This window comes from Megascapheus bottae, chromosome 5 (genome assembly GCF_031878675.1).
Source record: "Megascapheus bottae isolate mThoBot1 chromosome 5, mThoBot2.hap1, whole genome shotgun sequence".
Lineage (NCBI taxonomy): Eukaryota > Metazoa > Chordata > Mammalia > Rodentia > Geomyidae > Megascapheus > Megascapheus bottae.
The window spans coordinates 7,970,089-7,997,247 of NC_143513.1; the positions used below are offsets into that span (position 1 = coordinate 7,970,089).

Consider the following 27,159-nt stretch of genomic DNA (forward strand, 5'->3'; position numbering starts at 1 on the left):
GTCTTCTGGACTTAATGAAACCTAGATATTTATATGTATATAATAGTAATGTGACTATCTTTCTACACTTCATTAATATTTAAGTGCACCAAGAATGGCACTTATCTCGTTTTAGGAAAGACAGTCTTTGCCATTGTCTTTATGAGGTCTTTATGACAGGTGACAATATCCATTGGAGAAGGGCCCTAGGATCTTGCTGTGATCAGTGAAAACGATGGGAGTTGGACTAGTTAACTGTCTGGGAAACTATGAGAGTCTTACAATTATCTACTGACTAAAATAAGACACCCACTATTTACAAAGCGGTCAGGTCCTGGTGATATCCAGGAAGCAAAATATTAGGATATTTTTGCTAGTTCAAATTGTTGGCATTTGATTACCAAGGACTTATGTTCTTAACCACTTGTATGGTCTCTGTGAAGACCAAATATTTAGAACAAGGGCCAGATAGGAACTGTTTTAGATTGGGGGAGCCTCTTCCATGTCTGTGTCTCTCACGGCTCCCTGATTCTTCCTCACAGTGTGAAAGCAACTACAGACAATATGTAAATTGATGAACATGATTGACACCAATAAAACTTTCATTATAGATATGGAAATTTGAATACTGCATAATCTGGGTACCAATAGATTTTTCTTCCCTTGATTAAAAATACAACTTAAAAATTCAAAAGGAAAGGAATTAAATTCACAGCTGAATGAAAACCACTAGTGGACTCAGTTTGTCTCCTGATCAGTTAGTTTGTTGACTCTTGATTTGCAGCAGTGACTGGCATCCTGTCCTCACTATTTATGCCTTTCTGCTGTTATAAGTAAAGCTCCATCCTGGTGTGGTGGCACACACTTGTAACCCCAGCTACTTGAGAGGTGAAAGTAGGAAGATCATGATCTGAAGAGATTATCATTAAAAGTGTTTTCCAGACAAACTGATAGCCAAAGGGTTGGGGGCAGGGCTCGAATGATAGAGCACTTACCTTTAAACCCAGTACCTCCCCCCAATAAAATACAACGTAAAACAAAATATAAAATAAGATAAGCTGGATGAGGTCACTCATGCCTGTAATCCTAGCTACTCAGGAGGCTGAGATCAGAGGATCAAGGTTCAAAGCCAGTCTAGGCACAAAAGGATCTGAGACTCTTATCTACAATTAACCTCTAGGAAACAGGAAGTGGGGCTTGGTTCCAGGGTAGGGCAGTAGCCTTGCGCTGAAGAGTTCAGGGATAGGGCCCAGGCCGAGTTCAAGTCTCATGACCCACAAAAATAAGTATATAAATAAATAAATAGATAAAAATAAGATAAAAGCAGTAAGGCCTAGAAGAACACCTTTGTACAGAAAATTGTATGTGTATGCACACATGCTAATAATACTGGGTCATGAACTCAGTCAGCTTCATACTCCTGCCCACCTTTGTTTTTGCTCAAGACACTTGAGCCATATTTCCACTTTTTGCTGGGTCATGGGAAGTGAGCATCTTATAGACACATTCACCACAACATAGCTTGAAGCTGTCATCCTCAGATCTCAGCCTCCTGTGCAGTTAGGATAACAGTGAAAATTATTTTTCCCTTTCTACATGTGTAACTTTACTGCATCCTTAACTGTAGCTGTCTATCAGAGCTATATAGCACCAACAGGTCCTGTACGAAGTTGTAGCACAAATCTTGGCATCTTCTGGCCTCTGTTAGCTCTGTCTAGCAGCTGAGGCTTGATAGGCCTCTGGCTGAACCATTGCTCTGAGGTTTTGTCTCTCAGGTCAGTGGTCCCTCTGGAGAGGCTGCTCAGAGCTGCTGAAGATGAGGGCAGGGGTTTGGCAGGCTGTGGAAAAGCAAGAGCACGTGGAGCGATGGGCACGCAGGAGCAGCATCCTTTGCTGGACATTTTGGCCTGTGTCCTCCCTAGGGATAGATGGAAACTGGGGGAGGTAGGGTTGGAACAGCCTTCAGAAATATGATTGCTGCTATTTCACTTCTTGTTTGGAAGTGATAAGAGGTAGGAAGAAAGGAGTGCTGAAAGGGCAGAGCAAGTAGGCTGCGAAGGAAGGAGAGAGCAAGGGTGGTGCGGTGAGCATCTCTCCATCTTTGCACTGTTGAGAATCACGCAGGTGCTGGGCTGAGGAGAAAAATCACAGAAACCTTTATAGATGCCAAGAGCAACATTTCATTATTCATGAAGACTTGTTCAAAACCATAACTAATTTTTGTTCGAAAGGAAATGTATCCCCAAGACATTTTTTTTGTTAATTGAGTTTTTATGTTAATTCTATGTATTGACGATTGAACCAAACAAATGGCTCCATTTATCCTTTTGTTCAGCCATTTTTAACTCTAGTTTTTCCACATAATGAAGTTAGAGTCAACTTAGATTTCCAGAAATACTGTGTATGATAGGGCACCAGCTCTCCTGACGTTTTAAAAATCTCAAATACTTTTTACCTAAGAAAATATTACTTTAAATCTGAAATTTAGGGTGTGGGATCTTTTGTTTTGTGGTCTTGTGAAATTACTGGAGTGTGCGTGCATGTGTCTGTGCATCTGTGTCTGTGTGTGTGCATGTGTCTGCGACCATGAACATTCCAAAGCTGAACTGTTAAGGTTTTCCTAACTCCCTTTTGATACTTGAAGGCAAGTGGTGTATGTTCTTTAGTATCTGGCTCAAAATCTTCAAATTTACAGAGCAAGAGGAATGAAATGCACTGGGACCCTAAACATCCTAAGCTAGACCTGCATCCCCTCCTTCCCGACTTCTCCACTGAGCCTGTTAGCTGCAGGATCACAGAATCACAGCAGCGTTCCTTCCTAAGTCTTGACCACTTCACATCGTTCCTCTGTCCAGCTTTCCTAATCAGCTTCTCTGTTCAGACTTTTCTATGTCCTGGCTGTGACTTCCCTCCTGTGTCCTTTATAATGCTGTCTTGTGTTCTCAGAGGGATTGGCCGGGCCAGGCACTGTGGTTATTGGGCATCAGCTTGACACATTGATTCCTCCTCTGTCCTCACTGCTGCATTCCTGTTCATGTAGCCCCCATGTCAAGCCTTCTGGCTGCCACATGATGATGCCTTCTCTGGGCCTTAGTGCTTCCTGGACCTCTTAGCTCTGGATGGCTCCAGAGTCTGCTCAGCAGCTGTGGCCTGTTTCCAGGGAGAGGCCCCCTCTGTGATGAGTGGAGCTGGAGCTTCACTCAGCAGGAGCTCTTGTCTGATAGCACAGGCCTGACATGACCGCGCTGGGAGACTCAGGGCCAGGCTGCCAGGCTGTGGAGAGGGACTAAGAGAGCATAGGGGAGATGTGGGGGTGGGCCAGGCAGGGAGCAGAGCCAATGCAGCCCCGAGGAAGGCAAGGCCATCAATCCAGCGTTCTGGAATCTATCAGCTGGCGTGTTTCTTTCATGAGACTCCTTTGTGCTTTTCACCTGAAAGAATCAAATTTTAATGATGAGCTGTTGGCTTCTCATGAATTATTTGTAAGCCAGATTTCCCTTAGTCTCTAGAGGTGGTCTTTGATTTCTAAAAAGCTTCGTGTGTGTGTGTGTGTGTGTGTGTGTGTGTGTGTGTGTGTGTGTGTGTATGTGTGTGTGTGTATGTACACTAATGAGACTCTAAAAACTTTTTGGACCTAAGGGGGGAAAAAAAAAGCTTTGCCTGTATAGAGGCACCTCCATACTGGAGCTGTGACCTTGTTAGAGCTGGCTGTCACCTGGCAGAGAAGAGTGGCGCTCACCCCATGGCGGAATCTGGCACTTGGCATTTCTGGTACCATGGATCCACTGTCAAGGCCTGGTCCCAGCTAGGCCTCTGCTCCCTAATACTTCCACTTCCCCATCTTAGGTTGGATTTGATTGTCCATCTTGTTTGTTTTCATCCCAATTAGCGATTTTGAGTTGACTAGAGGGACCAGGGCTGGAACTCGAAGATACTTTGAGGTTACTTGGTGATGTCTTTGGGATCCGGGTCTGTGTGGGGGAAAAGTCAGATGTATCCAAAGCCTCATGATACAAATGTGAGAAGTAGCCATTCTGTAACACCCGGCCCCCAGCCCATGTTTTCTGTGGAATAACTTTCTAATCTCGCTCGCCCTGGGCTGCTGTGGGTTCAAAGCCATGGCTCCCCTCATGCAACACAAGATTTCCTATACTGAACTCCAAATGTTACAGAAAAAAATCGCTCTCTGATACTTGTTCAAGATTGAGCACCACCAGTGTAGGAAAATACGGCTGAACGTAGACAATCCTCTCTTGGCAGATTACTCAGAATTTGAAGTTGCTTAGCTCCCAGCTGCAGAGTTTTGCAATCCAGTCTGCACTTGTGGATTTGAAAGAGCTCACCTGAGAGTGTTCAGTAAAAATGTGTGTTCAAGCACCAGCAGGCTCCTGTGTGTGTGTGTGTGTGTGTGTGTGTGTGTGTGTGTGTGTGTGTGTGTGTGTGTTTGCGCGTTGTGTGTTGGAACTCATATGTCCTCCTGCCCCTTGGAGATGGTGGCTTCAAACTGCCAGACTCCAGAGATAAAAGCCTTTTCCTAGTCTAAATGTATATTCACTCAGTGATTTGTGTTAAAGATTGCTTTAATGCCCTGTTTGTTGAGCGAAACGTAGGCACTCACGTAGCACAAATATGAACTCCTAAATCCTCGAAGGCTTTCCCGCCATATGCCATCTGGCAGGCATTATCGTAATCATCTCTTCGTTACCCACATGAACGAAGGACTAGCGTGGCATTGGTAATTGAACACCAGACCCTTTAAACATCCCGTGAACTACTGCCAGCTCTGCTTCCCCCACCAAGAAACCCTCAAAAACACAAAGTACCAGCGGATTACAGTTTCCTAGGAGGTGCTACTGTGAATTACTGTAGTTAGAAATGCTAACCCTGGAGCCAGGGAGAGGATGTTGAATTGTATTTCCCAATTCTAATTGAACAAGTTGATTTCATCAGTGAGAGGGCTGAACACAGAGAAGATGAAGGCCAAGCGGATTCAATATTGAACCAGAGAGTCAAAACTTGTTGTAGCATATACTGTATGGGATTCAGGAAGTGGTGGATCCAGGTTCTAGAGGATCATCTATCATGACCTGTGTTAATGGACACGAGTTGGGCATTCTTCTCTCCTATGAGTCTCAATGTATGGCCCCATCAATTACTCGTCCTGGAAAATTGTTAGATGTTCAGATTGTCTTTGCTTTTCTCTTCCCTTCTTTTTCTTTTCTTTTCTTTCTTTTCCTTTCTTTTTTTCCCTCTCTCACTCCCTCCCTCCCTTCCTTGGCAATACTTAGTTTGAATTCAGGGGCTTAAACTTGCCCTTAAACCCTACCATTTGAACCATTTTTTGCTTTAATCATGTTTCAAGTAAGTTTTTGTCTGGACCTTCTACACCATTCATGTAGCTGTGATGACAAGTGCATACCACCATGCCTGACTTGTTACTTGAGATAGTTTTCTGACGTTTTGCCCTGGCTTTGAACTATGCACGACCCTCTCATCTCTGTGTCCAGAGTGGCTGGGGTTACAGACGGGTACCACCACTCTCATCCAGAGCAGTTTAGATGGCAGGTACCACTCATGGCCTTTAGAGATAAAAAAAATTCTTGATTCCACCTTAGGCTAAAATAAACCCGAGCTTCTGAAAGCAGTTCCCACAATTGCTGCTTTAGCAAGTTCCCCAGGAGATCAGATGTGTGCTCAAATTTGAGCCTTACTATTTTCCATCAGAGGCCTGTCCTTATCTATAAAACAAAGGGCTGGCCTAGATTCTATTTATGGTCTACCTCCATCTTCCAATGGCTGTGGAGTTTGGGCCCAGAATAGGTTCAGAGATTTTTCTATCTTAGAACTTATGCATTTCCCTTGGATGGATGGGTAGAATAAGTCAGTCTTGGGTAGATGATTGGAATTAGTCAGAAAGCTGGCATGTGGGTGATGGGAGAGACCCCGATGTACAGGACCCACACATCAGACTGGAACATAACACATGGTCTCTCCAGTGTCTGGTCCCAAGCTCTGCTCCCACAGCCTCCAGTGTCGTGGAATAGAGCACGGCCATTCCCCTTTCCTGGGGAGCTGTCCACTGTGATTCACAGCCTGGCATCCATGGGACTCAAGAATGGTGTCTTGGATGTACACAGACTTTGCAGGGAGAACTTTCAAGCCATTTATCAAAGCTCTTGCAGCTTCTGTTCCAAGACAGGTAGAAAAAAATAGTGTGGAAGCAGAAAGAAAAATAAATCTGTACCAGAGAAGCTCATAAATAAGGAAGGAGTGGCAGAGCCTTGGCTGGTTCCCAGAGTATTTTTGTCACAGTGAGGAACCTTCCAGATATTTCAGCCCATAATCCTTTTCCTTAACCATAATTGTAAAAAATAAATAAATAAGAAAGAAAGAGAACAAGAAAAGTAGCCCCACAAACTGCAACAACAACCAAGAAAAGTAACCAAAATACTCATTTTAAGGAGAGAGGGACTAGGAAAATGAGAACCAGAGTCAGAAAGAAACAGAATGTAGCTCATTCCCAACTATAAAAGTCCAGGTTGGTTTATGCAAAAATGTGGTGATGTTCTGTAATTGACAGGAAATCACTGGACATCGAAAGCAATTTTCTAATTGGCTTTTGTGTGGCAAGAGCCTGTTTGCTGGAGACAAGTCATGGTTCATTGCAAGTGCAAAGGACTTTGGTCTGGTATCTGGTAGAGGGTGGGGAGGGATGGGGAAATTACAGCTTTGATTAAAAAGGAAGATCCCAGGCTCACTCTGTGTGATACGTGCTGTTGACTGAGCAGCAGCAAAGAGCTAGAACCTGAACCTGAGTCTGATGTCTGTATGAAATTGGCTGGCAATTCCAACTGGTCAGTCTATTGCTACAGAGTTCTGCTTCAAAACCCGGATTCTGAGTTTACCCTCCAGTTTGATACGTGCCGATTTTATACATATTTACCAGTTGTGCAATTTTAGATGAGCTACAGAAACTCTGATGGCTTAGTTTTCTTGTTGAAAGGAAGAGAAAGTCCATGGGGACACTGGGAGCATTTGATGAGGCCTAAGAGTTTGATACTTTATAATATGGAGTGTATGTAATACATAGACATATGTTATATGTCTACGCCACATCATAGACATGAGAACCCTGCACATCCATGAAAGGTGGCCTTATGAATCTGTGGGATCCCCACCCGTAGATTAAACCAGCTAGGGAATGAAACGTATTTGAAAGGATTTCCTGGGTTGAAATTGTACAGGTCCTTTCCTTGCCATTATCATTCCTCCAGTGTACAGCTACTTACACAGTACTCATGTTGTAGTGGTTATCCACTGAGAATCCAACAAAGATGTAGAGAACATGGTGGAATTGAAACTCTTCGTACAACTTCTTAAAGATAATTAAAAATAATGACTAAAGTATGTGGAGGTGCACTGTTGTAGAGAAAGCACTTGAAAATCCTGAGATTTTGCTATGCATGGACGATAGTGGATCCATTTCTCCATGGGTCCTACAGCACTACACTATACTTTTCTTTTTCCACCTTCAAAAATTGATATTAGAGGGCCGGGAGTTTGGCCTAGTGGTTAAAGTGCTTGCCTAGCATGCATGAAGACCCAGGTTCGATTCCTCGGTACCACATACATAGAAAAAAGCCAGAAATGGTGCTGAGGCTTAAGTGGTAGAGCTCTAACCTTGAAAAAATCCAAGAACAGTGCTCAGGCCCTGAGCTCGAGGCCACGACTAGCAGAAAAAAAATTGATATTATAAAGATGATGGACAGAGGGGTTACAGTTACCTAGGTCAGGTCATAAGTACATTTCTTTCCGGACAATGTTACTCTGTTCCTCGCTCTCTCCCAGTTTTTCCCTTCCATGCCCACCCATAGTTTGTAAAGTTGTTTTTCAACATAGGGTCTAGTGAGTACCACTGCTGCATTTGTTTATCCTTTGTTGCTCCATTTCTCTGCTCCCTTTTACCTTCCTCAAAACAGATAAATGAAGAAACAAAACAAAAGGAAAAGAACACAAACAAGCAAACAAAAATGAAGAAAATACCTCTTGTTTCCAGTTCCTGGAGTTCAGATTGATAAATATTACTTTTATATGGTCAGATGCACATAAGCATTGTGCTTTTGTATTCCTCTTTCCTAAAAATACCTTCCTTGCTGTGTGTGAATGTCTAAAGTTCTGTATGTTGGTGTTTTTTTTTTTTTTTTTTGCCAGTCCTGGGCTTGAGTTCAGGATCTGAGCCCTATCCTCGAGCTTTCTCAAAGCTAGAGCTCTACCACATGAGCCACAGCACCACTTCTGGCTTTTTCTATGTATGTGGTACTGAGGAATTGAACCCTGGTCTTGGTGCATGCTAGGTAAGCACCCTACTACTAGGCCACGCTCCTGGCCTGTATGTTGTTTTTTAAAGGCAAGATCCTTGGAGAACAACTGTGACTTGCTTGATCACTCACAGTAGGTACCCAGGGGTGAGTGTGATGGATGCAAGGTGTCTTCACTGGGGATTATAGATGCAGAATTCAAACCAGTTTGATGATGGTCATTTTCATCTACCTAGTGTTTTAAGAGTTTTTTAAATTAGATTCAGAGCAAGTAATTTTTCTCTCTTCATTTTTGTGTGTATTTGTTTTGGGATTACACTGACCAATCGATGCTAGCAGTTGGTCTGAAATCAATGTCATGATTTTCTCTTTTATGTCTGATGCTCTTTCCTTTACTGGCGGGCCCGTGTTGTTTGGGGATGGTTGGTATCGATTAGCTGATGTCAGATAAACTTTCGTTGGTCTATGAAAAGCCAGTGTTAGCAGTGCCAAAAGAAGTGCGTCTGGCTTGTCATACTGGTCAGAAGCGAAAATTGAAATGCATTGTCCATGCAAGGCATGTGAACTTGTTTACAGACAAATTGAGAGGGCTCGCAGCTTCTGAACTCGGTTTCCTCATCAGTCACATGGACACAGGAAGGCAAGGTGGCTGTGATGCTGTGAGACTTCACACGTGTCAAGTCCTCCACATTGAGAAAGGAAACTTGTGTGTGTCGCTTACGTTCATGAAAATTTCATGAAATGGGGAAGTTCTGCTAAACTCTGCTAAGTCACTCCACCTAGGAGATCACTTAAGTGCAAATGGCTCTTGTGGCAAAGTCTCTGGTTGTCCATTTCCAATAATGGATGCTACCATTGCATATGAGTTGGCCCCTCACCACAGTGAGTCACACTGTGTGATTTGTTAGTGTTCTTTGATCTCTCCCTCTCTCTCTCATTGGTCATAGTATTTGAGTATTCTAAAGCCTTTTTTATGTTTTAATAAATTAACCATTAATAAATGTTAAAATGTTACATTTGACTCAGCACATGGTACTAGATGGAAGTGGTGAACTTGCATGGTTTTGAAGCAGGAGCTGTGGCCTGGAACTGGTTACTTGTTTTTTTAGGTCATTTATCAGCTCATAAGCAAGTCTTCAAATCAGCTTTGGGAAGATAGTTTAGGTGTATACTTAAATAATGTAGCAAAGTGTGGGTGGTTTGGAACTTATATAAGAAGGCCTTCCTGTACCCAAATAAGAGAAAAAAATGTTATTAGACTAGAGGTTATCTCAGTTTGAAAAGGGAGAGGGGAGGGATGGAGGCAGGGAGAAAAGCACTCAAACTGGTTATTAAAAATTAACCAAGGGTCAAAATGAAAATATGCAACTTCTCTAGATTGTGATATAAAAGCAGTTCTCATTAATAATCCTCAAACAGTCTTAAAAATATTTTTACACTGACAGATATCATGTGTGGTTTTCTCATGTATAGCATATTTGAAATTTTAAATCTACTTACTTAATGAATGCTTGATCTTAAATGACTATTATTTTTGTGAAATTTGATGCCTGATTTTTTTTTGTCAGCTCCTAATCAGCATAGAGCTAGAATTACTGGTCAGAGCAGTTAGACAAGAGAAAGAAATGACAGTCATATATATGGGAAAGGAGGAAGTCAAGTTTTTTTGTGGAAGATGCACTTTTATGTATAGAAAAATCCTAATGATGTCACAAAATAAATGGTTAGAACTGCTAAATAAATTCAGCAAGCTTAGATACAAAACCAGTATATAAAGATCAGTATCATTTCTACCCACTGTGTTCAATAGCAAATTGTCTTTGACTCTATGCAGCAGAGAATTGAACCCAGGGCCTGGGGCACATCAGGCAAGCTCTCTACCACTGAACTGCATCCTCAGACCTTGTTCTGCTGGCAGAGGTTCTCATCATATGGAGCTGTCCACCCTTTTGCCTCAGTCTCAAATGCTGGGATTATAGGAGTGTACCACAGTGACCCAGTTTGACATTCTTCTCATGTGTTCACAGGAAAAAAGAAAATCTCCTCTTAATCATTCATGCGTTAGATAATACATTTTCAGACCAGTGCTTAGTGTGACTGTGTTTGGTATGTCAGGGCAGAGCATTGTTTGTTGCCCGAAGAGCTGTCATGGTCTTCAATGATTAATTAATATCATGTACATAGAAAAATTATCTGAACCTGGCCTGCTCTCTGGCTAGGTACATTGGTAAACCATTCAGTCCCTGGGCTATGTGTGGAGAGTGTCATGCCAGACCCAATCCCCAGGAACCTGCTAATGCCAGCACCCTGTGCAGATCAGATGTGAGCCCAGCACCTGTGTGTAGAGGCCTGGGGACTGTGTCTCCAGAACAGTTCACAAAGCTGACTGATAGACATGGTCAGACAAAGCATGTGGTATAAGCACATGTCAGGGTCAGGTCGGGGAATAATGGCTCCCTGTAGTCAGCTCCCGAGATTGATGCGGTCTCTCCAGTCCGGGTCTTTCTCTCCCAGGTGCCACTGACTTAACTTCTCTGCAACTGCCAGAAATTCAACTTTTGTGTTATTTTCTTTTCCTTGAAACATGACATGACTAAAAATGATCCTGGATTTCCATCTTCACCTGGGTTTCAAGTCCTGGGTATAGAAAGTGATTCAGCTGAACTTAGGTTTACATAGTTGGTCACAGAGAGCTTGCCTTCTGTCTTGAGATGGGTGGGGGCACCTCCATTGCCCCTGGTGATTGGCAGTGTCTGCTGAAGAATTAACCTCATAGAGCTCTTGGTTTTCATTACAGAACCATGTCAACCCTGCCATGGACTTCACCCAGACCCCTCCCGGGATGCTGGCTCTTGACAACATGCTCTACTTCGCTAAACACCATCAGGATGCCTACATTCGGGTAAGCAAGCTGCACTCTCTGCTGAGTTCTGATCTTACACCTCCAGGTACAGAGGGAGCCACTTTCCATATACAACCCTATAGGTTTGCCCCATCAGTTGATTTAAAAAAAAATAGTAAAATTGAACATAATTGATCTGGTATTATGCAATAGGGATTTTTTTTAACTTTTGGTTTTCTCCTTTTGATGATGTTTAGAAAATGCAATTGATATTAGAAAAACTTTTAAGATATACTTCTATTGAGTTATGGGGGTGAGGGGGGGAAACATTTTAAATAACCAGGAAAAGAATGATGTGTTTACCAAAAAAAATTTACATTCTTGGATTTCGTGGAGATCTCTTTAGACTTATTAAAGTTAGAAAGAGATCTGCAGTTCTTTCTAACACATTGTATTCTGTTCTGTCTTGTACTAGAAATGCAATCAAGTAAATAAAAACCAAGAGGAAAATGGGAGAGGGGGGGAGAGAGAAACCTTCCCATATTTCCTAGCAGAGTAGTGCTGCTCCACTGACCAAGGTGTCTTACCAGTGTGGGATGAGAGGGAGGGGAGCTCATTGCTTCTCCTGTGAAATAGCAGACTTCCTGAGGACTGGGTGGCACCCTGTGTGGAGGGCAAGGCATGAGTGAGTAGAGCCTCAGGTACCAGTGACATAGAAAGCTTGTCTAGCAGCTTGCACAGCTGGGAGCCTGAGATTCTTGATGCTGCCTCTTCTCAGTCCTCTGGGAGAAGAGCCAGAATGTAGCATGCATCTAAGTGAAATCAGGGCAGATGGAACCAGGGAACTGCCCTATTGATGAGCTACCGGCATAATCCCGTAGAAACTTCAGGAGGCATTTGATGAAGAAGGTGCGCCCCAACTAGAATCTGAGCTGCAAATCTGATTCCATCATTCCGGCATGAACTCTGACATTGTCTCCTGTTGGGTTCTCAGTGGTACTGGCTTCTTAGAGATCAAAGGTCAAGACTTAACCGGTCCCTATGTAGGGATCTCAACATGGCTAATAGGAGACTTGAAGGCTCCCCAGAGGCATTTTTGGAAACTTGGTGGGAATTCTTTTTTTGGGGAGGGAGGGGAGGAGTTGTTACCAAACCTGGTGGGGAATTAATGGTTAAAACCTGTAATATGGGGGCCCAGCTCCACAGTGTCCCCTGGAATAAAGGAAGACCAGGACTTAAGGCCTTGTCTTGAGAGTTGGATATTTCAAGTTTATATGATTTCCTATACTGAGAAGTTTTGACCTATTCTGAGTTATTTTCTGTAATCTGAGTAGATTGGAGGATTATAGTCATTTCTCTGAAAGATCTAGGGTCATTTGTGTGGTCAGAAATGCAGTTCTTCAGAAAATGGTTTTATTCATAATGCTTTGATTTGTCGTGTGTGTGTGTGTGTGTGTGTGTGTGTGTGTGTGTGTGTGTGTGTGTATGTGTATTACCTAGACATTTTCTAGAAATATAATCTGCTTTCCTGATAAGCCAGTTAGTATTTTGGTGACACCATGTGTTCCATTGCCTTGGAGACTTGAGCATGAACAATGGAAGCCAAGCACAAATTGAGTTTTCAGTCAACTGATTAATGGGTGTGAATGAATGTCTCTAAAATTAGAACTTATTGATGCTGGCTGTATTGTTAATGGCATAAAAAGCATATTTCTCCTGGAAAGTCATTTCACATCTTGAGCCTACTTTGAATGCTGTCCTTGAAACTGTTCTAAGTCACATGAGTAGCATGGCAACGTAAAGCAACATTGCATGTGACAGAGCCTTAAAGACACACCTGTGTGTGAAGGAAAGGCCAGGTTGCTCACCCTTGTGCAGGGGGCTTTAGTGGTGGTGATTTGCGTACAAAGATGGAAGGCTTTCATTTCTCTTGTGTCCTCCATGTGTCTAAGGTAGCATATTCCAAAGTCCCATGTAATTGGGAATTAACCAGGAGGTGGGAAGTTAAAGCTACTAGGTAAACGGAGGTCACTCATGGATTAAGGCTCAGGGTTCTCTGCCAGTCAGGTTTCTGGTGGTGACTCTGAAGAGAGACATCTCAGTGATGGAGTGCCAGTAGCACAGAGTAAAGATTTAGTCCTGGATAGCTTGTTACCGTGTGATCTATGAGCTCACTGTCTTCTTTTGAAACATAAAATGCGGTTTATTGGGTAAGTTTTACATTGTGAGATGGTAAATCTCCTCTGTAGATGCAGCTACTTGTTTATTTATGTCTTTCATTTGATAAATGCTTATTTTGGTAGCCGAATGTCGGCTCACTATCCACTTTCTCTGCCAGCCAAATTTATGGTTGAGGTTTTTCAAAGAGAAATTCTAACACACACACACACACACACACACACACACACACACACACACACACACACACACACACCACTTATGACCCACTCACAAAGATGCACACAGGTGCATGCACATCTGCATATGCACATACAGACACTGCACACGTGCACACATAAGGCACATGCATGTGTGTACAAGCACACATCAGTCTGTCTGTCTTGCTTCTCAGCTGGACTGTTACTTGCTCTCTAGTGGCTTTCTCTTCTCAGTCCCTCAGATGTACCCTGACCCCAGGATTCTAGCTGTGTGCATGCTCAGGCTGTGCGTGTTACCCAACTATGGTAATTAGAGTTGCCAGCAGTCAGCTGAGAGATGGGGGTGCCTCGAGGACCAGGATGGTCCTGGCTCCTGTCTAGAGATGGTCGGGCTCAGGTAGGGTGGGGGGGGGTGAGATGGCAAATGTTTGCCAGTATCCTTGGCATTGGGCGGGCTGGGGATGGAGGTGATGGACACAGATGTGGGGTCACAATAGGAAAGTTTTCAGGAGGAAGTGGAGCCCTGCTGATTACTGCTGGGTAGTTCTCATTAAAAGGAGGACCCTCAGAAGCTCTGATTGGTGGAAGCTGTGTGGGCTTTGTTCAGAGCCAGTCTGTATGCCACAGCTAAGACTGAGTGGCTGATAGAACCTTGGCTTGAGGAGCCATTGTGGGACAGTTTATTAAGGACATTTGAAGCCTGTTAAGGTGCTTGGGGCTACAACGTATTTCTGAATTTTTCCTCTCTCTCCTTTTCTTTTCCTTCCTTCCTTCCTTCCTTCCTTCCTTCCTTCCTTCCTTCCTTCCTTCCTTCCTTCTTTCTTTCTTTCTTTCTTTCTTTCTTTCTTTCTTTCTTTCTTTCTTTCGTAGTGATATTGGTGCTTGAACTCCTTCTCCCCCACCCCTTGCTTCTGGTGTTTTGCTAGTTAATTAGAGAAAAGAGTCTCACAGAATTTCCTGCCTGGGTTGGCTTTGACTCTTAATGCTCAGATCTCTACCTCTGAGTAGCTAGGATTACAGCCAAGAGCTATTGGTACCCAGCTTCTGAAGTGTTTAAGTAAAGATGACAAGAAGCAATTTTATAAAAAAAAAAAATCACTGTCTTAGAAAATTGACATGAGAAATCAAGATCAGAGGCAAAAATAAAAATTTAGGATAGAGAAAATGGGACATAGATGTGGCAAGAGAGTCAGGTTGATTAGAACTGTCCTCAAGGAAGCAGATTTCAGGCTTTGGGGAATGGCTGGATAGTGGAATCATTAATGCATTAGGGTGTATCAACATCATGGTGTCATTTGGAGGGCCCGTGTGTGTGTGTGTGTGTGTGTGTGTGTGTGTGTGTGTGTGTGTGTGTGTGTGTGTGTGTGTGTGCATATGCACATGTACTTGTGCAGGCATGCATGCATGTGATTATTGTCTTAGACAGTTTTGTGCAGAGGAGAGTAAGAACAGCAGAGATCCAAGCTAGAGGCATGCTGCCTTCTCTGTGTCCCACATCCTTAAACCATCTCCTCTCCTCCAATTTGTCAACTGTAGGGTTGTATTTTATGTTAATGGCTTCCCTGTGGAGGTCTGGTAGATTCACATCACCTTCCAAGACAGCTGCTAATGGGATCTTTCCAAACATGGTTCACAAAGCTTTATCTCCACTGGAAGTGAGTGCAATCACTATGGAAGTCAGGGTGGAGATTCCTTAAAAGACTTAAGCAGAGAACTCCCCTTTGCACCAGCTGTACCCCTCTGTCCACGTTCAGTGCTGCACCACACAGATGCCCTTCAGTGGATGAATGGATCAAGAAGATTTATATTTACACTCCTATATGTATATATGTACATATATAAACACAATGGAATTTTACTCATCAGGAAATATAATACTATGCAAATGAATGGGCTTTCAAAAGATTATGTTAAGTGAAATAAGTTAGGCTTTGAGAGACAAAAGGCACATGTGTTCTCTAATATGTAGAAGTTAGATCTAAATTATAAGCATACATAAGAACCACCATGGGGGTATATGCATATCTACAGAAAGAAAGAAACTAAAGGCTGGTATACATCCATGGAAGACTTCCATGGTGTGACTCCTTTGAACAACAAACATACAGTTCAACAAAATGAATACTGGGAAGGTGAAGTGTGTTGCTAGAGGGGGAGAGTCAAGGAGGCCAAGCAAATAAAGAGCAGAATAAATTCAGTCATAATATTCAGTGAATCAATGTGAACCTATGAAGTCAGGTAACTGGAGGGAATGGGTGCGACTGAGAAAGAGAGGGAAGAAATATGGAAGGAGTGACAGTGATTAAGATGTATTACATTTATTTGTTAAATTGAGTATTTGTTAAATTGAAATTCCTTTGTTCAACTACTTGACAATAGTAATGGTAATAATAATAAAATACCCTAGAATGCTTCAGTGGCCATCCTTGGATCTCCACCCATTTCTGTGACTATCTCTTGGGGTTTCCCCCACTGTCCTCCTTATTGGCATCATATCTGCTGTTTGCAGAATGGAGGCCATCCACACACAACCAGATGGGTCCAGACCTCTCCTGGTTTATGTCACTCCCCTTGCCCCAGTGCTCTTTCTCAACCTTATGCTTGCCGAGCAACCTCAGGGCCAATCTCTCCTCTCTGCAGAGACTTCTACTGCGTGACTTTATCAACTGTCTTTGGACCCAGGACACACTTCGACTTTAATTTCTGTAACCATTTATAACTTTAAATGTATTTACCTCTGCCTTCTCTAACAGATTAAATGCTGCCTGAGCTAGCCCTTAAATTCATCGCTATTCCTTAACCCATAGCTCAGCGCCTACCACATGGGGACTTATAATCATTTCTTGCTAATTAAGCAAGGAAAGGATTTCTTTAGCTTTATCTAAATTATCTCTTGGAGGGTTTTTGTTTGTGATCACTCCAAAAATCTGTTCCGTTTAATCATTATAAAATAATATGTGTGTGTGCGTGTGCGTGTGTGTGTGTGTTTGTGTGTGTGCACGCACATGCATTTCTTGACCCATGGCTTGTTTCCTCACGTCATACCAGAATACACGTTTGGAGCTGCGTATGGCAGGGAAGCTGTGGGGGGAATTAAATCAGCTCACACCTGGACGGGCACAGATCAGGAGGAGGAACTGCAAGTCCGCACACCCAACTGTGTGTGGAGTAAAATCTGGAAGCATCACATGATTTCCGACTTCTGAGTGTTACTTACTCTGAGCATAACTGCTCGAAAGATTGTTGAGATGTTCCACTCCACATCCCTCCCCAACAAGGGAGCAGTAGTGGGTAGAGGAGAGACACAAGGCAGAGATCTCTGCAGGAAGACAGGCATGGGGCAGGCGTGCCACTCACTTCCTTTATCTTGCTTTCTGTAGTTCAGAGACAGGCTGGAAGATGAATTAAGCTTTCTGTGGATGCTGGTTTTGTTTTTCTTCATCACCGCTATCTTGAAATCTCAATTTTCAGTGCCTTGAAAGAAAGAATTTAGTAACTCCATTGGAAACAAAATTTTAGGACTTAAACTTTTGGTCTAAGTTATCAGCTAGATATTGTTATTGTTAAGAAACTCAGGTGATGTGGATTTTTGCTCTTGTGGGAGTCAAGATTCAGTCACAAAACAGAAATAAATGGCAAGGAAACATAAGACTCCTGTGTGCCTGGATGCTGTGGCTGGGGTAGAACAGGAAGAATAGAAAACGCCTAAGAAAACAGATGCACCCCACAGAAAGGGTGGGGCTGGGTGAAGCAGTTCTGAACACTGATCTTTATCTTCTCATTTGCACAGAGGAAATGAACCTAGTGGACACTCAGTTCTCCAGACATCTCTAGGAGATGAGAGTTACCCCTAACTCATTAATGGGTAGACTTAGGAGCTCAAATGGGGTCAACAGCCAGCATAGGAATGGAATAGGAGTTCCCACTTTCGGCTGTAATCTCACGTTATTCTAAATTTTGTGGCCTCTTGTCCCTGGACTTTGAATATGGTAGGCACACTACTACTGACCCTCTGGACACTGAGGGAGAGGGGACAGGGCTAGGAGAATAAATAGAACACCAGCAAGTGGTTGAATTAAGGTTATGACTTTCCCAAATTCAGTCCAGTCAGGAAACAATTTCTAGAAAGGAGAGAGATAATCCTGTTCTTTCTCTTTTATTACTTCCTATTCCTTTTCTGATACAGCATCTACTTGTCTTTATTAGATTAGAAATCCTCCAACAACGGAGGCTGTCACCTCCCTGCGTGTCACCATATCACCACATATTTGATTGACAGCCAAACAGTTTAAGGAATCAATGAGCCCAGTGCAGAGCTTTCCGGATTTCACGCGACATCTTTATTTTGAGGCTAGAGACCTGAAAAGTGACACGCAGAAAGAATTTAGACATTCAGAGCCCTTTGTCAGTTCCCTCCTTGACATCGCAGCCAGATAGAAGCATACTGTGTATATTCATCTCAGACCCTAAAAAAAAAAACAAAAAACAATCAAATAAACTTGTAATGTGCCACAGTAAAAGTCAAATGCATATAGATGAGATGTTTCTATTATTGCTTTGTCAGAAGAGAAAAAAGTCAGCAAACAAAAATAGTCCATCTTCTTTGGTGCTTAAAAAGAAAAAAAAGCTTTTATCTAAAGGAAGAAAAGTCCTTGAGGCATGCACAATCATTCACTCTTTGACTCATTCAGAAAATATTATCCAGCTCTTACCAAGGGCTGATGCCTGGTGAATCAGGAAACACAGACTGTGGTTATTAAGTATCAGAAATAGAAAAAGTAAGGAGGAAAAACACATTTAAAAAATTGTGACAAGTCCTTTTTTTCCCCTTTAAAGCTGTATTTTTATCTTTATTTATTTATTTAACGTCAGGACCTACGACTGATGCTCTCCCATTTGAACTATACCGTCCCTTCTGGCTTTTTCTTATTTGGCAAGAAGAGGCTCACAGACTTTCCTTCCCCACATGGCTTTGTACTTGGATCCTCAGATCTCAGCCGACGGAGTAGCTAGGATTACTATTGTGAGCCACTTTCACCTGGCAAACCCCACTCTCTCCCCCACTTTTGTTTTTTTTTTTTTTTGAACTTTTAGATTTGATCTATAACCACTCATAAAAACTGTGTTCCATACTTGTTTGCATTTTTTCACATGTTTCACAGATATTTCACTCTTGTACAAGTTGTGCTTTAATCAGAGTCACCAGGGACTTGTTTCCTTCCCAGCCAGGCAAAGGAAATCCTGGAAAAACTTCTTCTTTATACCTAGTGATTCTTCCTTTATTTAGGTGTAATTGGTATACAGAAACAATTGGCCTAATTAATGTGCTCAATTTGGTGATATACTCTGCAGTTCTTACTTCATTCTCTTATAATTTATGGCCAACATTTCATCCACGTGGAACATTTGGGTGACAGTAATGGAAGAGAATCAATTTCTTGAGAGACGCGGCCTAGGAAAATGCCTTTAAAAGGAAGATTAATTACAGTGGCTTTGTGCAGTTGGTAGCCAGGAATATATGTGTTTCCAACAATATAATAATCTGGAACACAAATATTTATACTATGTCAAGTCAATAGGGTTTCATTAAGGCTCTTTCATTTGAGCTAACATTTCTCTACAGATGAAAATTTAAAATATGCCTGTACTCTTTCCAAACCACAAAGTGGGATTTCCCCCCCTTCTCAGAGTCTGTATGCTAGCAACTATTTTTAAAATTTGGTAGGGAGACATGCTTGTTGGCCATGAACTGTAGACTGAGATAGGTCAGTCTTGGCTCTTGAAGTGGCCCTGAGCAGAAATGTGCTGACGTGACCAGTTAGGAGACTGGCTACATACTTGAGGCCCTTCTTGTCCTTTGGTGGATCATAGACATCGTTTGTGATCTTCCCTTCAAGGCATCCAGATGTGGGCAGATGAGGCAACCTCTGTGCTTACTCCTCTGGGACACACTTTCCTCTGTCCTGTTAGTTGAGATTCACCTCTCTATAGCCCTTACCTCCTCCTTACGTGCAATCCAAGAGTGAGTGTGACCTGGGAGGAAAGAGCTTTGATGGATGCCTCAATTCACAGCTCACCAAACTCCACTGTGGTTGGCACCATGGATACTTCCATTTTACAGAAGAGGAAACAGTAGTTCCTGATACACAGAGTAAGAAAATATTGAGCTGAATTTTACGTCCAGGTGGTCTCTTGTTCTGAGCCAGTTTAGCACCTTGTAGACACATGAGGTAGGCATAGAAACTGATCAGATGGATTCTACAGAGGGTTTTTGCTCTACTTACTCCTTTTAAAAAATGACAGTAGATGCACTGCTGGTGGGATTGTAAACTAGTTCAGCCACTCTGGAAAGCAGTGTGGAGGTTTCTTAAAGAACTGAAAATTGACTTTCCCTATGATCCCGCCATAGCATTTCTGGGCATCTATCCTGAACATCATAACCTAAGATATGATAAGGACACTTGCTCAGCTATGTTCATCTCTGTACTATTCACAATAGCCAGGCAATGGAAACAATCTAGATGCCCTACTGCAGATGAATGGATACAGAAAATATGGCATACACACACACACACACACACACACACACACACACACACACACACACAAATGGAATTCTACATAGCCAACAGACAAAATAAAATAATGGCCTTTGCAGGGAAGTGGATGAATCTAGAGTGAATCATGTTGAGTGAGACAAGTCAAGACCAAAGGAACAAAAGGCGCATGGTATCCTTAATATGTGGATGTTAGATCCAAACAGTATAAGAGCGAGGACTCAAAAGTTGCATACCCAATGGTACTGGGTACCCAATGGATATGGTATTGGAAATATAAACACAACTACATAGACATAAAAACTTATAACTCTATAGACATAATGTTTTATTACATCGATTAATATGTATCTATGACATACAAACCCTCAGTCTAATTTTGATTATGTTCTAAAATCTAAGTGTCAGTGATTGTATATAGAGAGTCCCTTCATGAATACTCGTTTGTTAAACATGTCATATTAATAAATTCTTTAATAAAAAAGACAGTAGAATCTGAGTTGCCAGAAGGCAGGTGTATTCTCCCCCTTCACTGTGTGTATTGTCTGTGCTTCATGCTTTTTGGTAATCAACCTGATATTCAAGGGTAGTATCAAAGCAGAGGCCATCAGTGCCCATGGCCTTACAAATGATTATTTGTAAGTGTGAGCAGGTTTCCAGCTCCTAGAATCCCAGTGTTCTCACAGACAGTCCACAATGTGCTAGTGGAGAGATGACCCTTGTCAGCTCTTCAGAGTGTATTTCCTTGCTAAGAACAAAAGACTTTAATTCTAGATCGGGAGTTTGGCCTAGTGGTAGAGTGCTTGCCTAGCATGCATGAAGACCCAGGTTCGATTCCTCGGTACCACATACATAGCAAAAAGCCAGAAGTGGTGCTGAGGCTCAAGTGGTAGAGTGCTAGCCTTGAGAAAAATCCAAGGACAGTGCTCAAGCCCTGAGCCAAAGCCCAGGACTGGCAAAAAAAAAAAAAAAGACTTTTAATTCTAGTCTCCTGAGACCAAAGAAAATTGTAAAATTTTAAGTTAAGGGGGCGGGAGTGTAGCCTAGCATGCATGAAGCCGTGGGTTAGATTCCTTGGTACTACATATACAGGAAAAAGCTGGAAGTGGTGCTGTGGCTCAAGTGGTATAATGCTAGCCTTGAGAAAGCTCAATGACAGTGCCCAGGCCCTGGATTCAAGACCCAGGACTGGCAAAAATGATGTAAAATTAAAGAAACAAATGTCCACCAAAATTTTGCAGTTCTAGAGCAGACCAGACAAGTATTTGCCAGACTCTATCTCAGTGGAAAAGCTGGGTATGGTAACACATATCCATCATTCCAGCTACAAAAGGAAGCATAGAATAGGATAGCAGTCCAGGTGTAGGCTCTGACAAAAAAGGAGACTATCTCAAAAATAACCAGTGCACAAAACGGCTGGTGGTGGCTCGGTGATTCAGGGCCTGTCTAACAAGTATAAAGTCCTGAATTTGAATCCCATTACTACTCAACAGATTCCTCTGGTCTTACTATAAATTTGCTGCACCTGTGTTCTGGAACTTGGAGCATACCCAGCCCCTCCCACACCTCCTGTGAGACCAGCAAGCAGATTCCTGATGGTCTACCAGCCAGTGCTTACGGAAGACAGGAACTAGGGAGCCTGGGTGCAATGAGAGGGTGATGGTGGAGGCGATGCAGAGTCTTCAAAGTAAATTAGGGAACTTTTCACATTTCAAGGGAGAAATTGGCAGTTTCCCAAGCGGCGTAATTACAGGACAGCGTGTAATGTGTAATTAAACTTAACTATGAAGCAAGTGATTGGAATAAAGTGTAGTGGCATGTCATTTTTTTTTTTTTTTGTTCTCTGTTGCTGACAGATCTCCCCTCCCCTTGTCCCTGGAGCAGCCTCAGCAGCAAGTGCTCTGAATATTTTCTTTTTCAAAAATTAAAATTATATGTTGCCAGTTAAACACACAGCTTCGTGTAAAGGAAGCTTTTTTATTTGACTGACATTTTCCTTCTGGGTGATGAGAGCAAAGATTTATCTTAGAATAACAAGTACCCTGAGACTTAAAAAAAGATTCTTTGTCTCATAATTCATCTAAGTAGTTCATTCCTAGGCTTTTATTTTTATGCATTCTTTGACCAAGGTCCACAGCTTGGAGGCTTGTTTTTATGTACAGTGAGGGTTTTTTTTTCATGTTTTAAAAATAGCAGCATTAATTTCGTTGATTGTGAATAACCAAGCTGTTACTGCCAAACAATTGCGACCCCTTGAGAGTATGAATATATGTGATTAGATTTACTAATTGAGCTGGAAGGCACAGTTTCTGACTTGCAAAGCCAAGGCTTTGAATGGAATGCTTCAGCCCTAGGATGACATCACTGTCAGATTTGGGGTTGGTTTTATTTCAGAGGACTCGTCTTCTCCTGAGGCAGAGGGAGGGGAGGAGGCAGAGTCCAGGCACACAAACACATGGTGTGGAGTGTCAGCAAATCACCTGACACCTTCCTGCCCCTACCAGTTTTCCTGTGGCTCTGGGCTGGGTTATCTGAAATCTAATGCTGGTCAAAAAATCCCTCACATCAGTTGTTCCCTGATGAGATCCAATCTTTCTTGGTACTGGTCACAATTTTCCATTTAGTTCTGTCTAGAGTCCTGGGTTTATTTAAATTTTAAAACACATTGGGAAGGATTTGGGTTATTATTTAGTAGAGCATGTGTTTAGCATCTGCAAGACCCTGAGTTTGATTCCCACTGGTATACTTTAAATTAGCAATGAAATGATTGAGCACAAAATCAAACCTGGCTATATCATGAATTATATGCATTGGTGGGTGCATTATCAGTCCAGGTTCCTCAAGGGGACTTACAGTCATTCTGCTTGGTTCTCTTCATTTAATATACCTTGTCTGTTTTTGTATCTATTGGGCATGCTAGCTAAGTAACTGTTGATTGAGTCCTGCTTTATGACAGTCCCCCTCTTTTTTGCTGTCATTGAGCAGGCATTGACCTCCGTATCGTATCTCCATTTCCTGCCTGCACTGCAGAGGGCAGAGCTACCTTGTGGAGTTTTCTGTTGCTTCTCCCTAGTCTGCTTTGACTCTGCCTGGCATTGCAGGGCAATGGAGAGGGTAATAGCCTGCCTCTGCCCTGAGGGGAGGGCTTCTGATTCGGCCCTATTTTCTCCTTGTTTACAATTAGAGGGGTCATTGGCTTTCATGCCTTTCTGATTTTTTTTTTCAGTGCTAGTGTTTTAGTACAGTTTTGGTTTTTCTTCTTTTTTACTATTCTGCTTTTAACCTGGTCACCCTTACCACTCTTCAAGCTCAGTCAATACATGAGTAGAGTGTGTATCTTCCATGCCACCACTGTAGTTCTGCATTCAGGGCAGTGGCAAGCACATAAGGCCCTCACCATTATTTATGTGATGGATGCTTGGAGCCAAAGAGTGGCAGGTCCCTGTTAGAAAACCCTGGTGCTCTGCCCCGTCAGGGCTCACCCCAAAAAGGAAGCCACAGAAATAGGTGCCCATCTAGAGAAGGCTCTCACCTCCCTGTCTGTAGCTGACCACTTGGCCTCAGTCCACCCCAGAGAACCGGGTTATCAGCAGCTCCAGTGATGTGCTCCACGCGGCCTGCCCCAGTTACTGTAGCACACCCCAGTTGACTTTGCGTCTTAAGTTGGAATCTGTGACCAGAGGCCAGCCCGGATTAGCAGCCTCCCTCCCAAATCAGGAGGCATTTCGGGATGGAATTATAAAATGTAGGCGGCAGTGTTCCCAATTGTCCTATTGTATTCCTTAAAAATAGCTTCCCGCTTCAGAACTGGATGATACACCTGCTACAGCCAGGAGGGTTTGACATTGTCTGCTAATTTTATTTTTACGTTGACCTTAAACTTTATTAACTTTTTTCCCCCTGCAATGGTAAAACCTAAGATTTCAGAATTTACTCTACATCACACATAATAGAGAATATTTTTCCTTTGTTTTGGGTATCTTAGTAATAGGTCACCAGAGCAATAACAACTAACTTCTCTTTGATTAATTTATTTACTGCGGTTCTGTAGCGAGGGTTGTGAAGCATGGAGATGTGTAGAATCTAATAGTATAATTTTCTAGAAAGACTTGAGTCAAAGCCTAATAAAACAAATGCTAGGAAATGGGTACTTACAAGGTGAGGGGGTGGGGAGGAAAGAGGAGAAGGAGGAGAGTGGAGGGAGGGATCAAGAGGAGAGTTAGAAGCATGAACAGGGAAATGAGTAGTATGCAGGCAAGAATGCATTTTATATGCTATGGAACTGGGAAAAATAAGGGAAGGGGCGGGCCGAAGGTGGGGGGGTTGAAGATGTTGAATGGATGACACAAATCTAGATGCACTATCTGTATAAATTGCTTTGTTTAAAGGAAAAAATTCAATTCATAATCTAAAAATTAAGAAATATGATGGAAGAGGTGGAGAAGGAGGAATGGTGATCAAGAGACAGTGTATTCCTGAACTGCTCTGTTGAATGGCAACACCTTTGTATAACTAACCTAAAGAAAATAAAAATTTATTTTCAAAAATACAAAACTGTATATCTGGTAAGCCTGCAGAAGCCCAACTGGGAACGGGGAGATGGACCCAGAAATGTTTAGCAATATGCATGAAGGGGGCAGGGCTTCTCATCCTGGCAAGGAAGTGCTCATCAATATTAATGAGGGGCGGGGCTTCTCATCCTGGCAAGGAAGTGCTCATCAGTATTCATGAGGGGGCAGGGCTTTCCCCATCCTGGTCACAAGCAGGTAGAGGCTCTGTGCTCCCTGGCTGATCCTTTGCTCATTGTGACTCCCTCCTCCTTACCCCCAGTGCTGACCACTCTCCCTCTCTTCTCCCCCCTCCCCCCCACACACACTTGGTTTCCTGGGGCCTTCATTGAGGGGCAGGGATAGTAACTGGAATGCTTGTTTGACATGTGGTATAGAGACAATCTTTGGTTATGGAACTTGTGGGCTTGTCAGCACATATCTTTTCCTGTAGGTTCCCACTGTGAGTGCTTATAGGAAGTGTTTATAGCAAGTCTTTGCCAAGTGTTTTTCATAAACATACAACTAAGGACACATTTCACACTTTCCAACACTCGGTGAAGGTTCTTTCTTTGCTTCACAGTCCATAGTGAGAGACATTGCTGTTTCCTTAACAGGCCTTTATAATGTGGGCTTTGACCTGGTGAGAACTCACTTGGGAGTTTGTCCTGCATAGCCATCTTGTCCTGGCAGCACACCTGGTACCAAGGACAGTGGTTGCTGACCGTTTCCATGCTGTGTTCCTGCACCATTTCCATTCTCTTTGAGGATGGTTCCTAGTCTGGCTGGGCTCCAGCAGCCTTGGAGTGGAGTATAGTGAGAACAGAGTGTGGGAGTCTGACCTATGTCCCCCTTTGTTACAGTCCAGGGGTGATATAGATGCAAGACTATAGCTGGCAGAGGATATGAAGATTGCAAGGTCTTTTGGTGCCTGACATGTGTCTGGACAGAAATGATGACAGAAACCCAACAAGATGCCAACAGGGTACCAGTGCTCACATCTGCAATCCTAGCTACTTGGGAGGCTAGGATCTAGAGGATCATGGTTCGAGGCTGACTGGTGCAGAAAAGTCTGTGAGGGTCCTTCTCCACGGAGGGAGGCTGGACACAGTGATGGGGCCTGCCTAAAGCAGGCAGACAGTGGCTCAGGTACATTCCAGCAGGAATCACAAGTGGAAAAGCAGAGCTGGTGTCATGGTTCTGCAGTATCTCACCAGCTTAGCAAGTGTGAGCTTCTGCATTCCAATTTTAGTGCTTCCAAAGAGAAATAAGTATGGAGATGCTAATGCCAGGGTGTCACCAATGCACCTTAACAGACAGAGCTGAGTTCCCTGCTTCCCATTCACTGGCTCATGGATGATTTTATGCATGAGTGCCTGTGTGTGCTCTTCTGCATCCCTGTGAGATTTGCAGACTAGAAATGGGTGTGTTTTGTCACAGTTTGAGACAGAAAGTAGGAGCTGCTGGCATAGGACAAGGGAAGAGACTCAGGGCCCCAGAGGTTGCCAGGTGTTATGGATGGTCTTAGAGAAATAGTCACATTCAAGTTGGGTCTAAAGAATGAAAATTGGGACAGGGCCAGAGTGGAAGAGGCAGAGGAGAACTATATCTTGGCTGGACTTCACCCTGCCTTTATTTTCTGGTTTTGTTTGTGTGTTTGTTTTTTGGCTGGTCCTGGGACTTGAACTCCTGTTTCCAGCTTGCTCTGCTTGCTTGCTGGTGTCCTATCACATGAGCCATACCTTCAGCCTAGCTTTTTTTTTTTTTTTTTGCTGTTATTTTAGAGATGGAATCTTGAAGACTTTTCTGTGTGGCTGGTTTTGAATCTGGATCCTCTTCTGTATCTCAGCCTCTTGACATGCTAGAGTGAAAATTACAGGCATGAGCTGTCGATGCCTTTCCCGATTTTCTTAGCTGGATTTTAGTAACTATAGGACAATTTCTCCTTTCTACTTGATCCTATTTCTGACATGGTTGATTTATTGTTCGTCCAGACAAGGAAGAAGTGAAATGGTTCTCTCTCTCCCTACATTTACATGCCCTTGATCCCATTGTCCCAAGTCAGAGTGAACTTCTAAATCCATAAGTGTAGCTAGTAGACAGTGAGCCGACTTAGAAGAATTCATTTCATGCCTTGCTTTCCTGGAAGGTGTTTGTTTTATGAAGCAAGTTTTATCTGGATGTCTTTCTGAAAGTGGATATGGAGGGTAACTTTGCTTTCAGTTGTTGGCTCTTAACACCATGGTGATGAGTTCTCAGCATTGACCTCAGCTTGAGAAACATCAAGCTTTATTTTCCCTCCAACAGTGATTGTCAGACAGAAGCAAGCTCATCTTGTTTTTGCATTCTGGCAAAGGAGTCTGGAGGCATTTGTATTCAGCAATGTAACATTGAATGAGGCCAAATCCTGCCCTATGATCTTCAGACTCATTACAGACGTGGTGTGAGTTACACAGAGGCTCCTTTGCCTGCATTGTGCACCCCTTTTCTACTTGCAATTAATCTTGATTGCATTCCATTATGCATTTGGTTTGGAAT

General features: G+C 42.8%; 1 protein-coding gene across 1 annotated transcript in view; it reads left to right on the forward strand.

Moving 5' to 3' along the window:
• Nucleotides 1-27,159, forward strand: part of Elmo1 (engulfment and cell motility 1) — a 425,322-nt gene that overhangs the window by 193,570 nt on the left and 204,593 nt on the right. Inside the window, exon 16 of the mRNA XM_090332628.1 lies at nucleotides 11,095-11,199. Within this exon, the coding sequence (XP_090188754.1) occupies nucleotides 11,095-11,199 (105 nt within the window). The remainder of the gene's footprint in view (nucleotides 1-11,094; nucleotides 11,200-27,159) is intronic.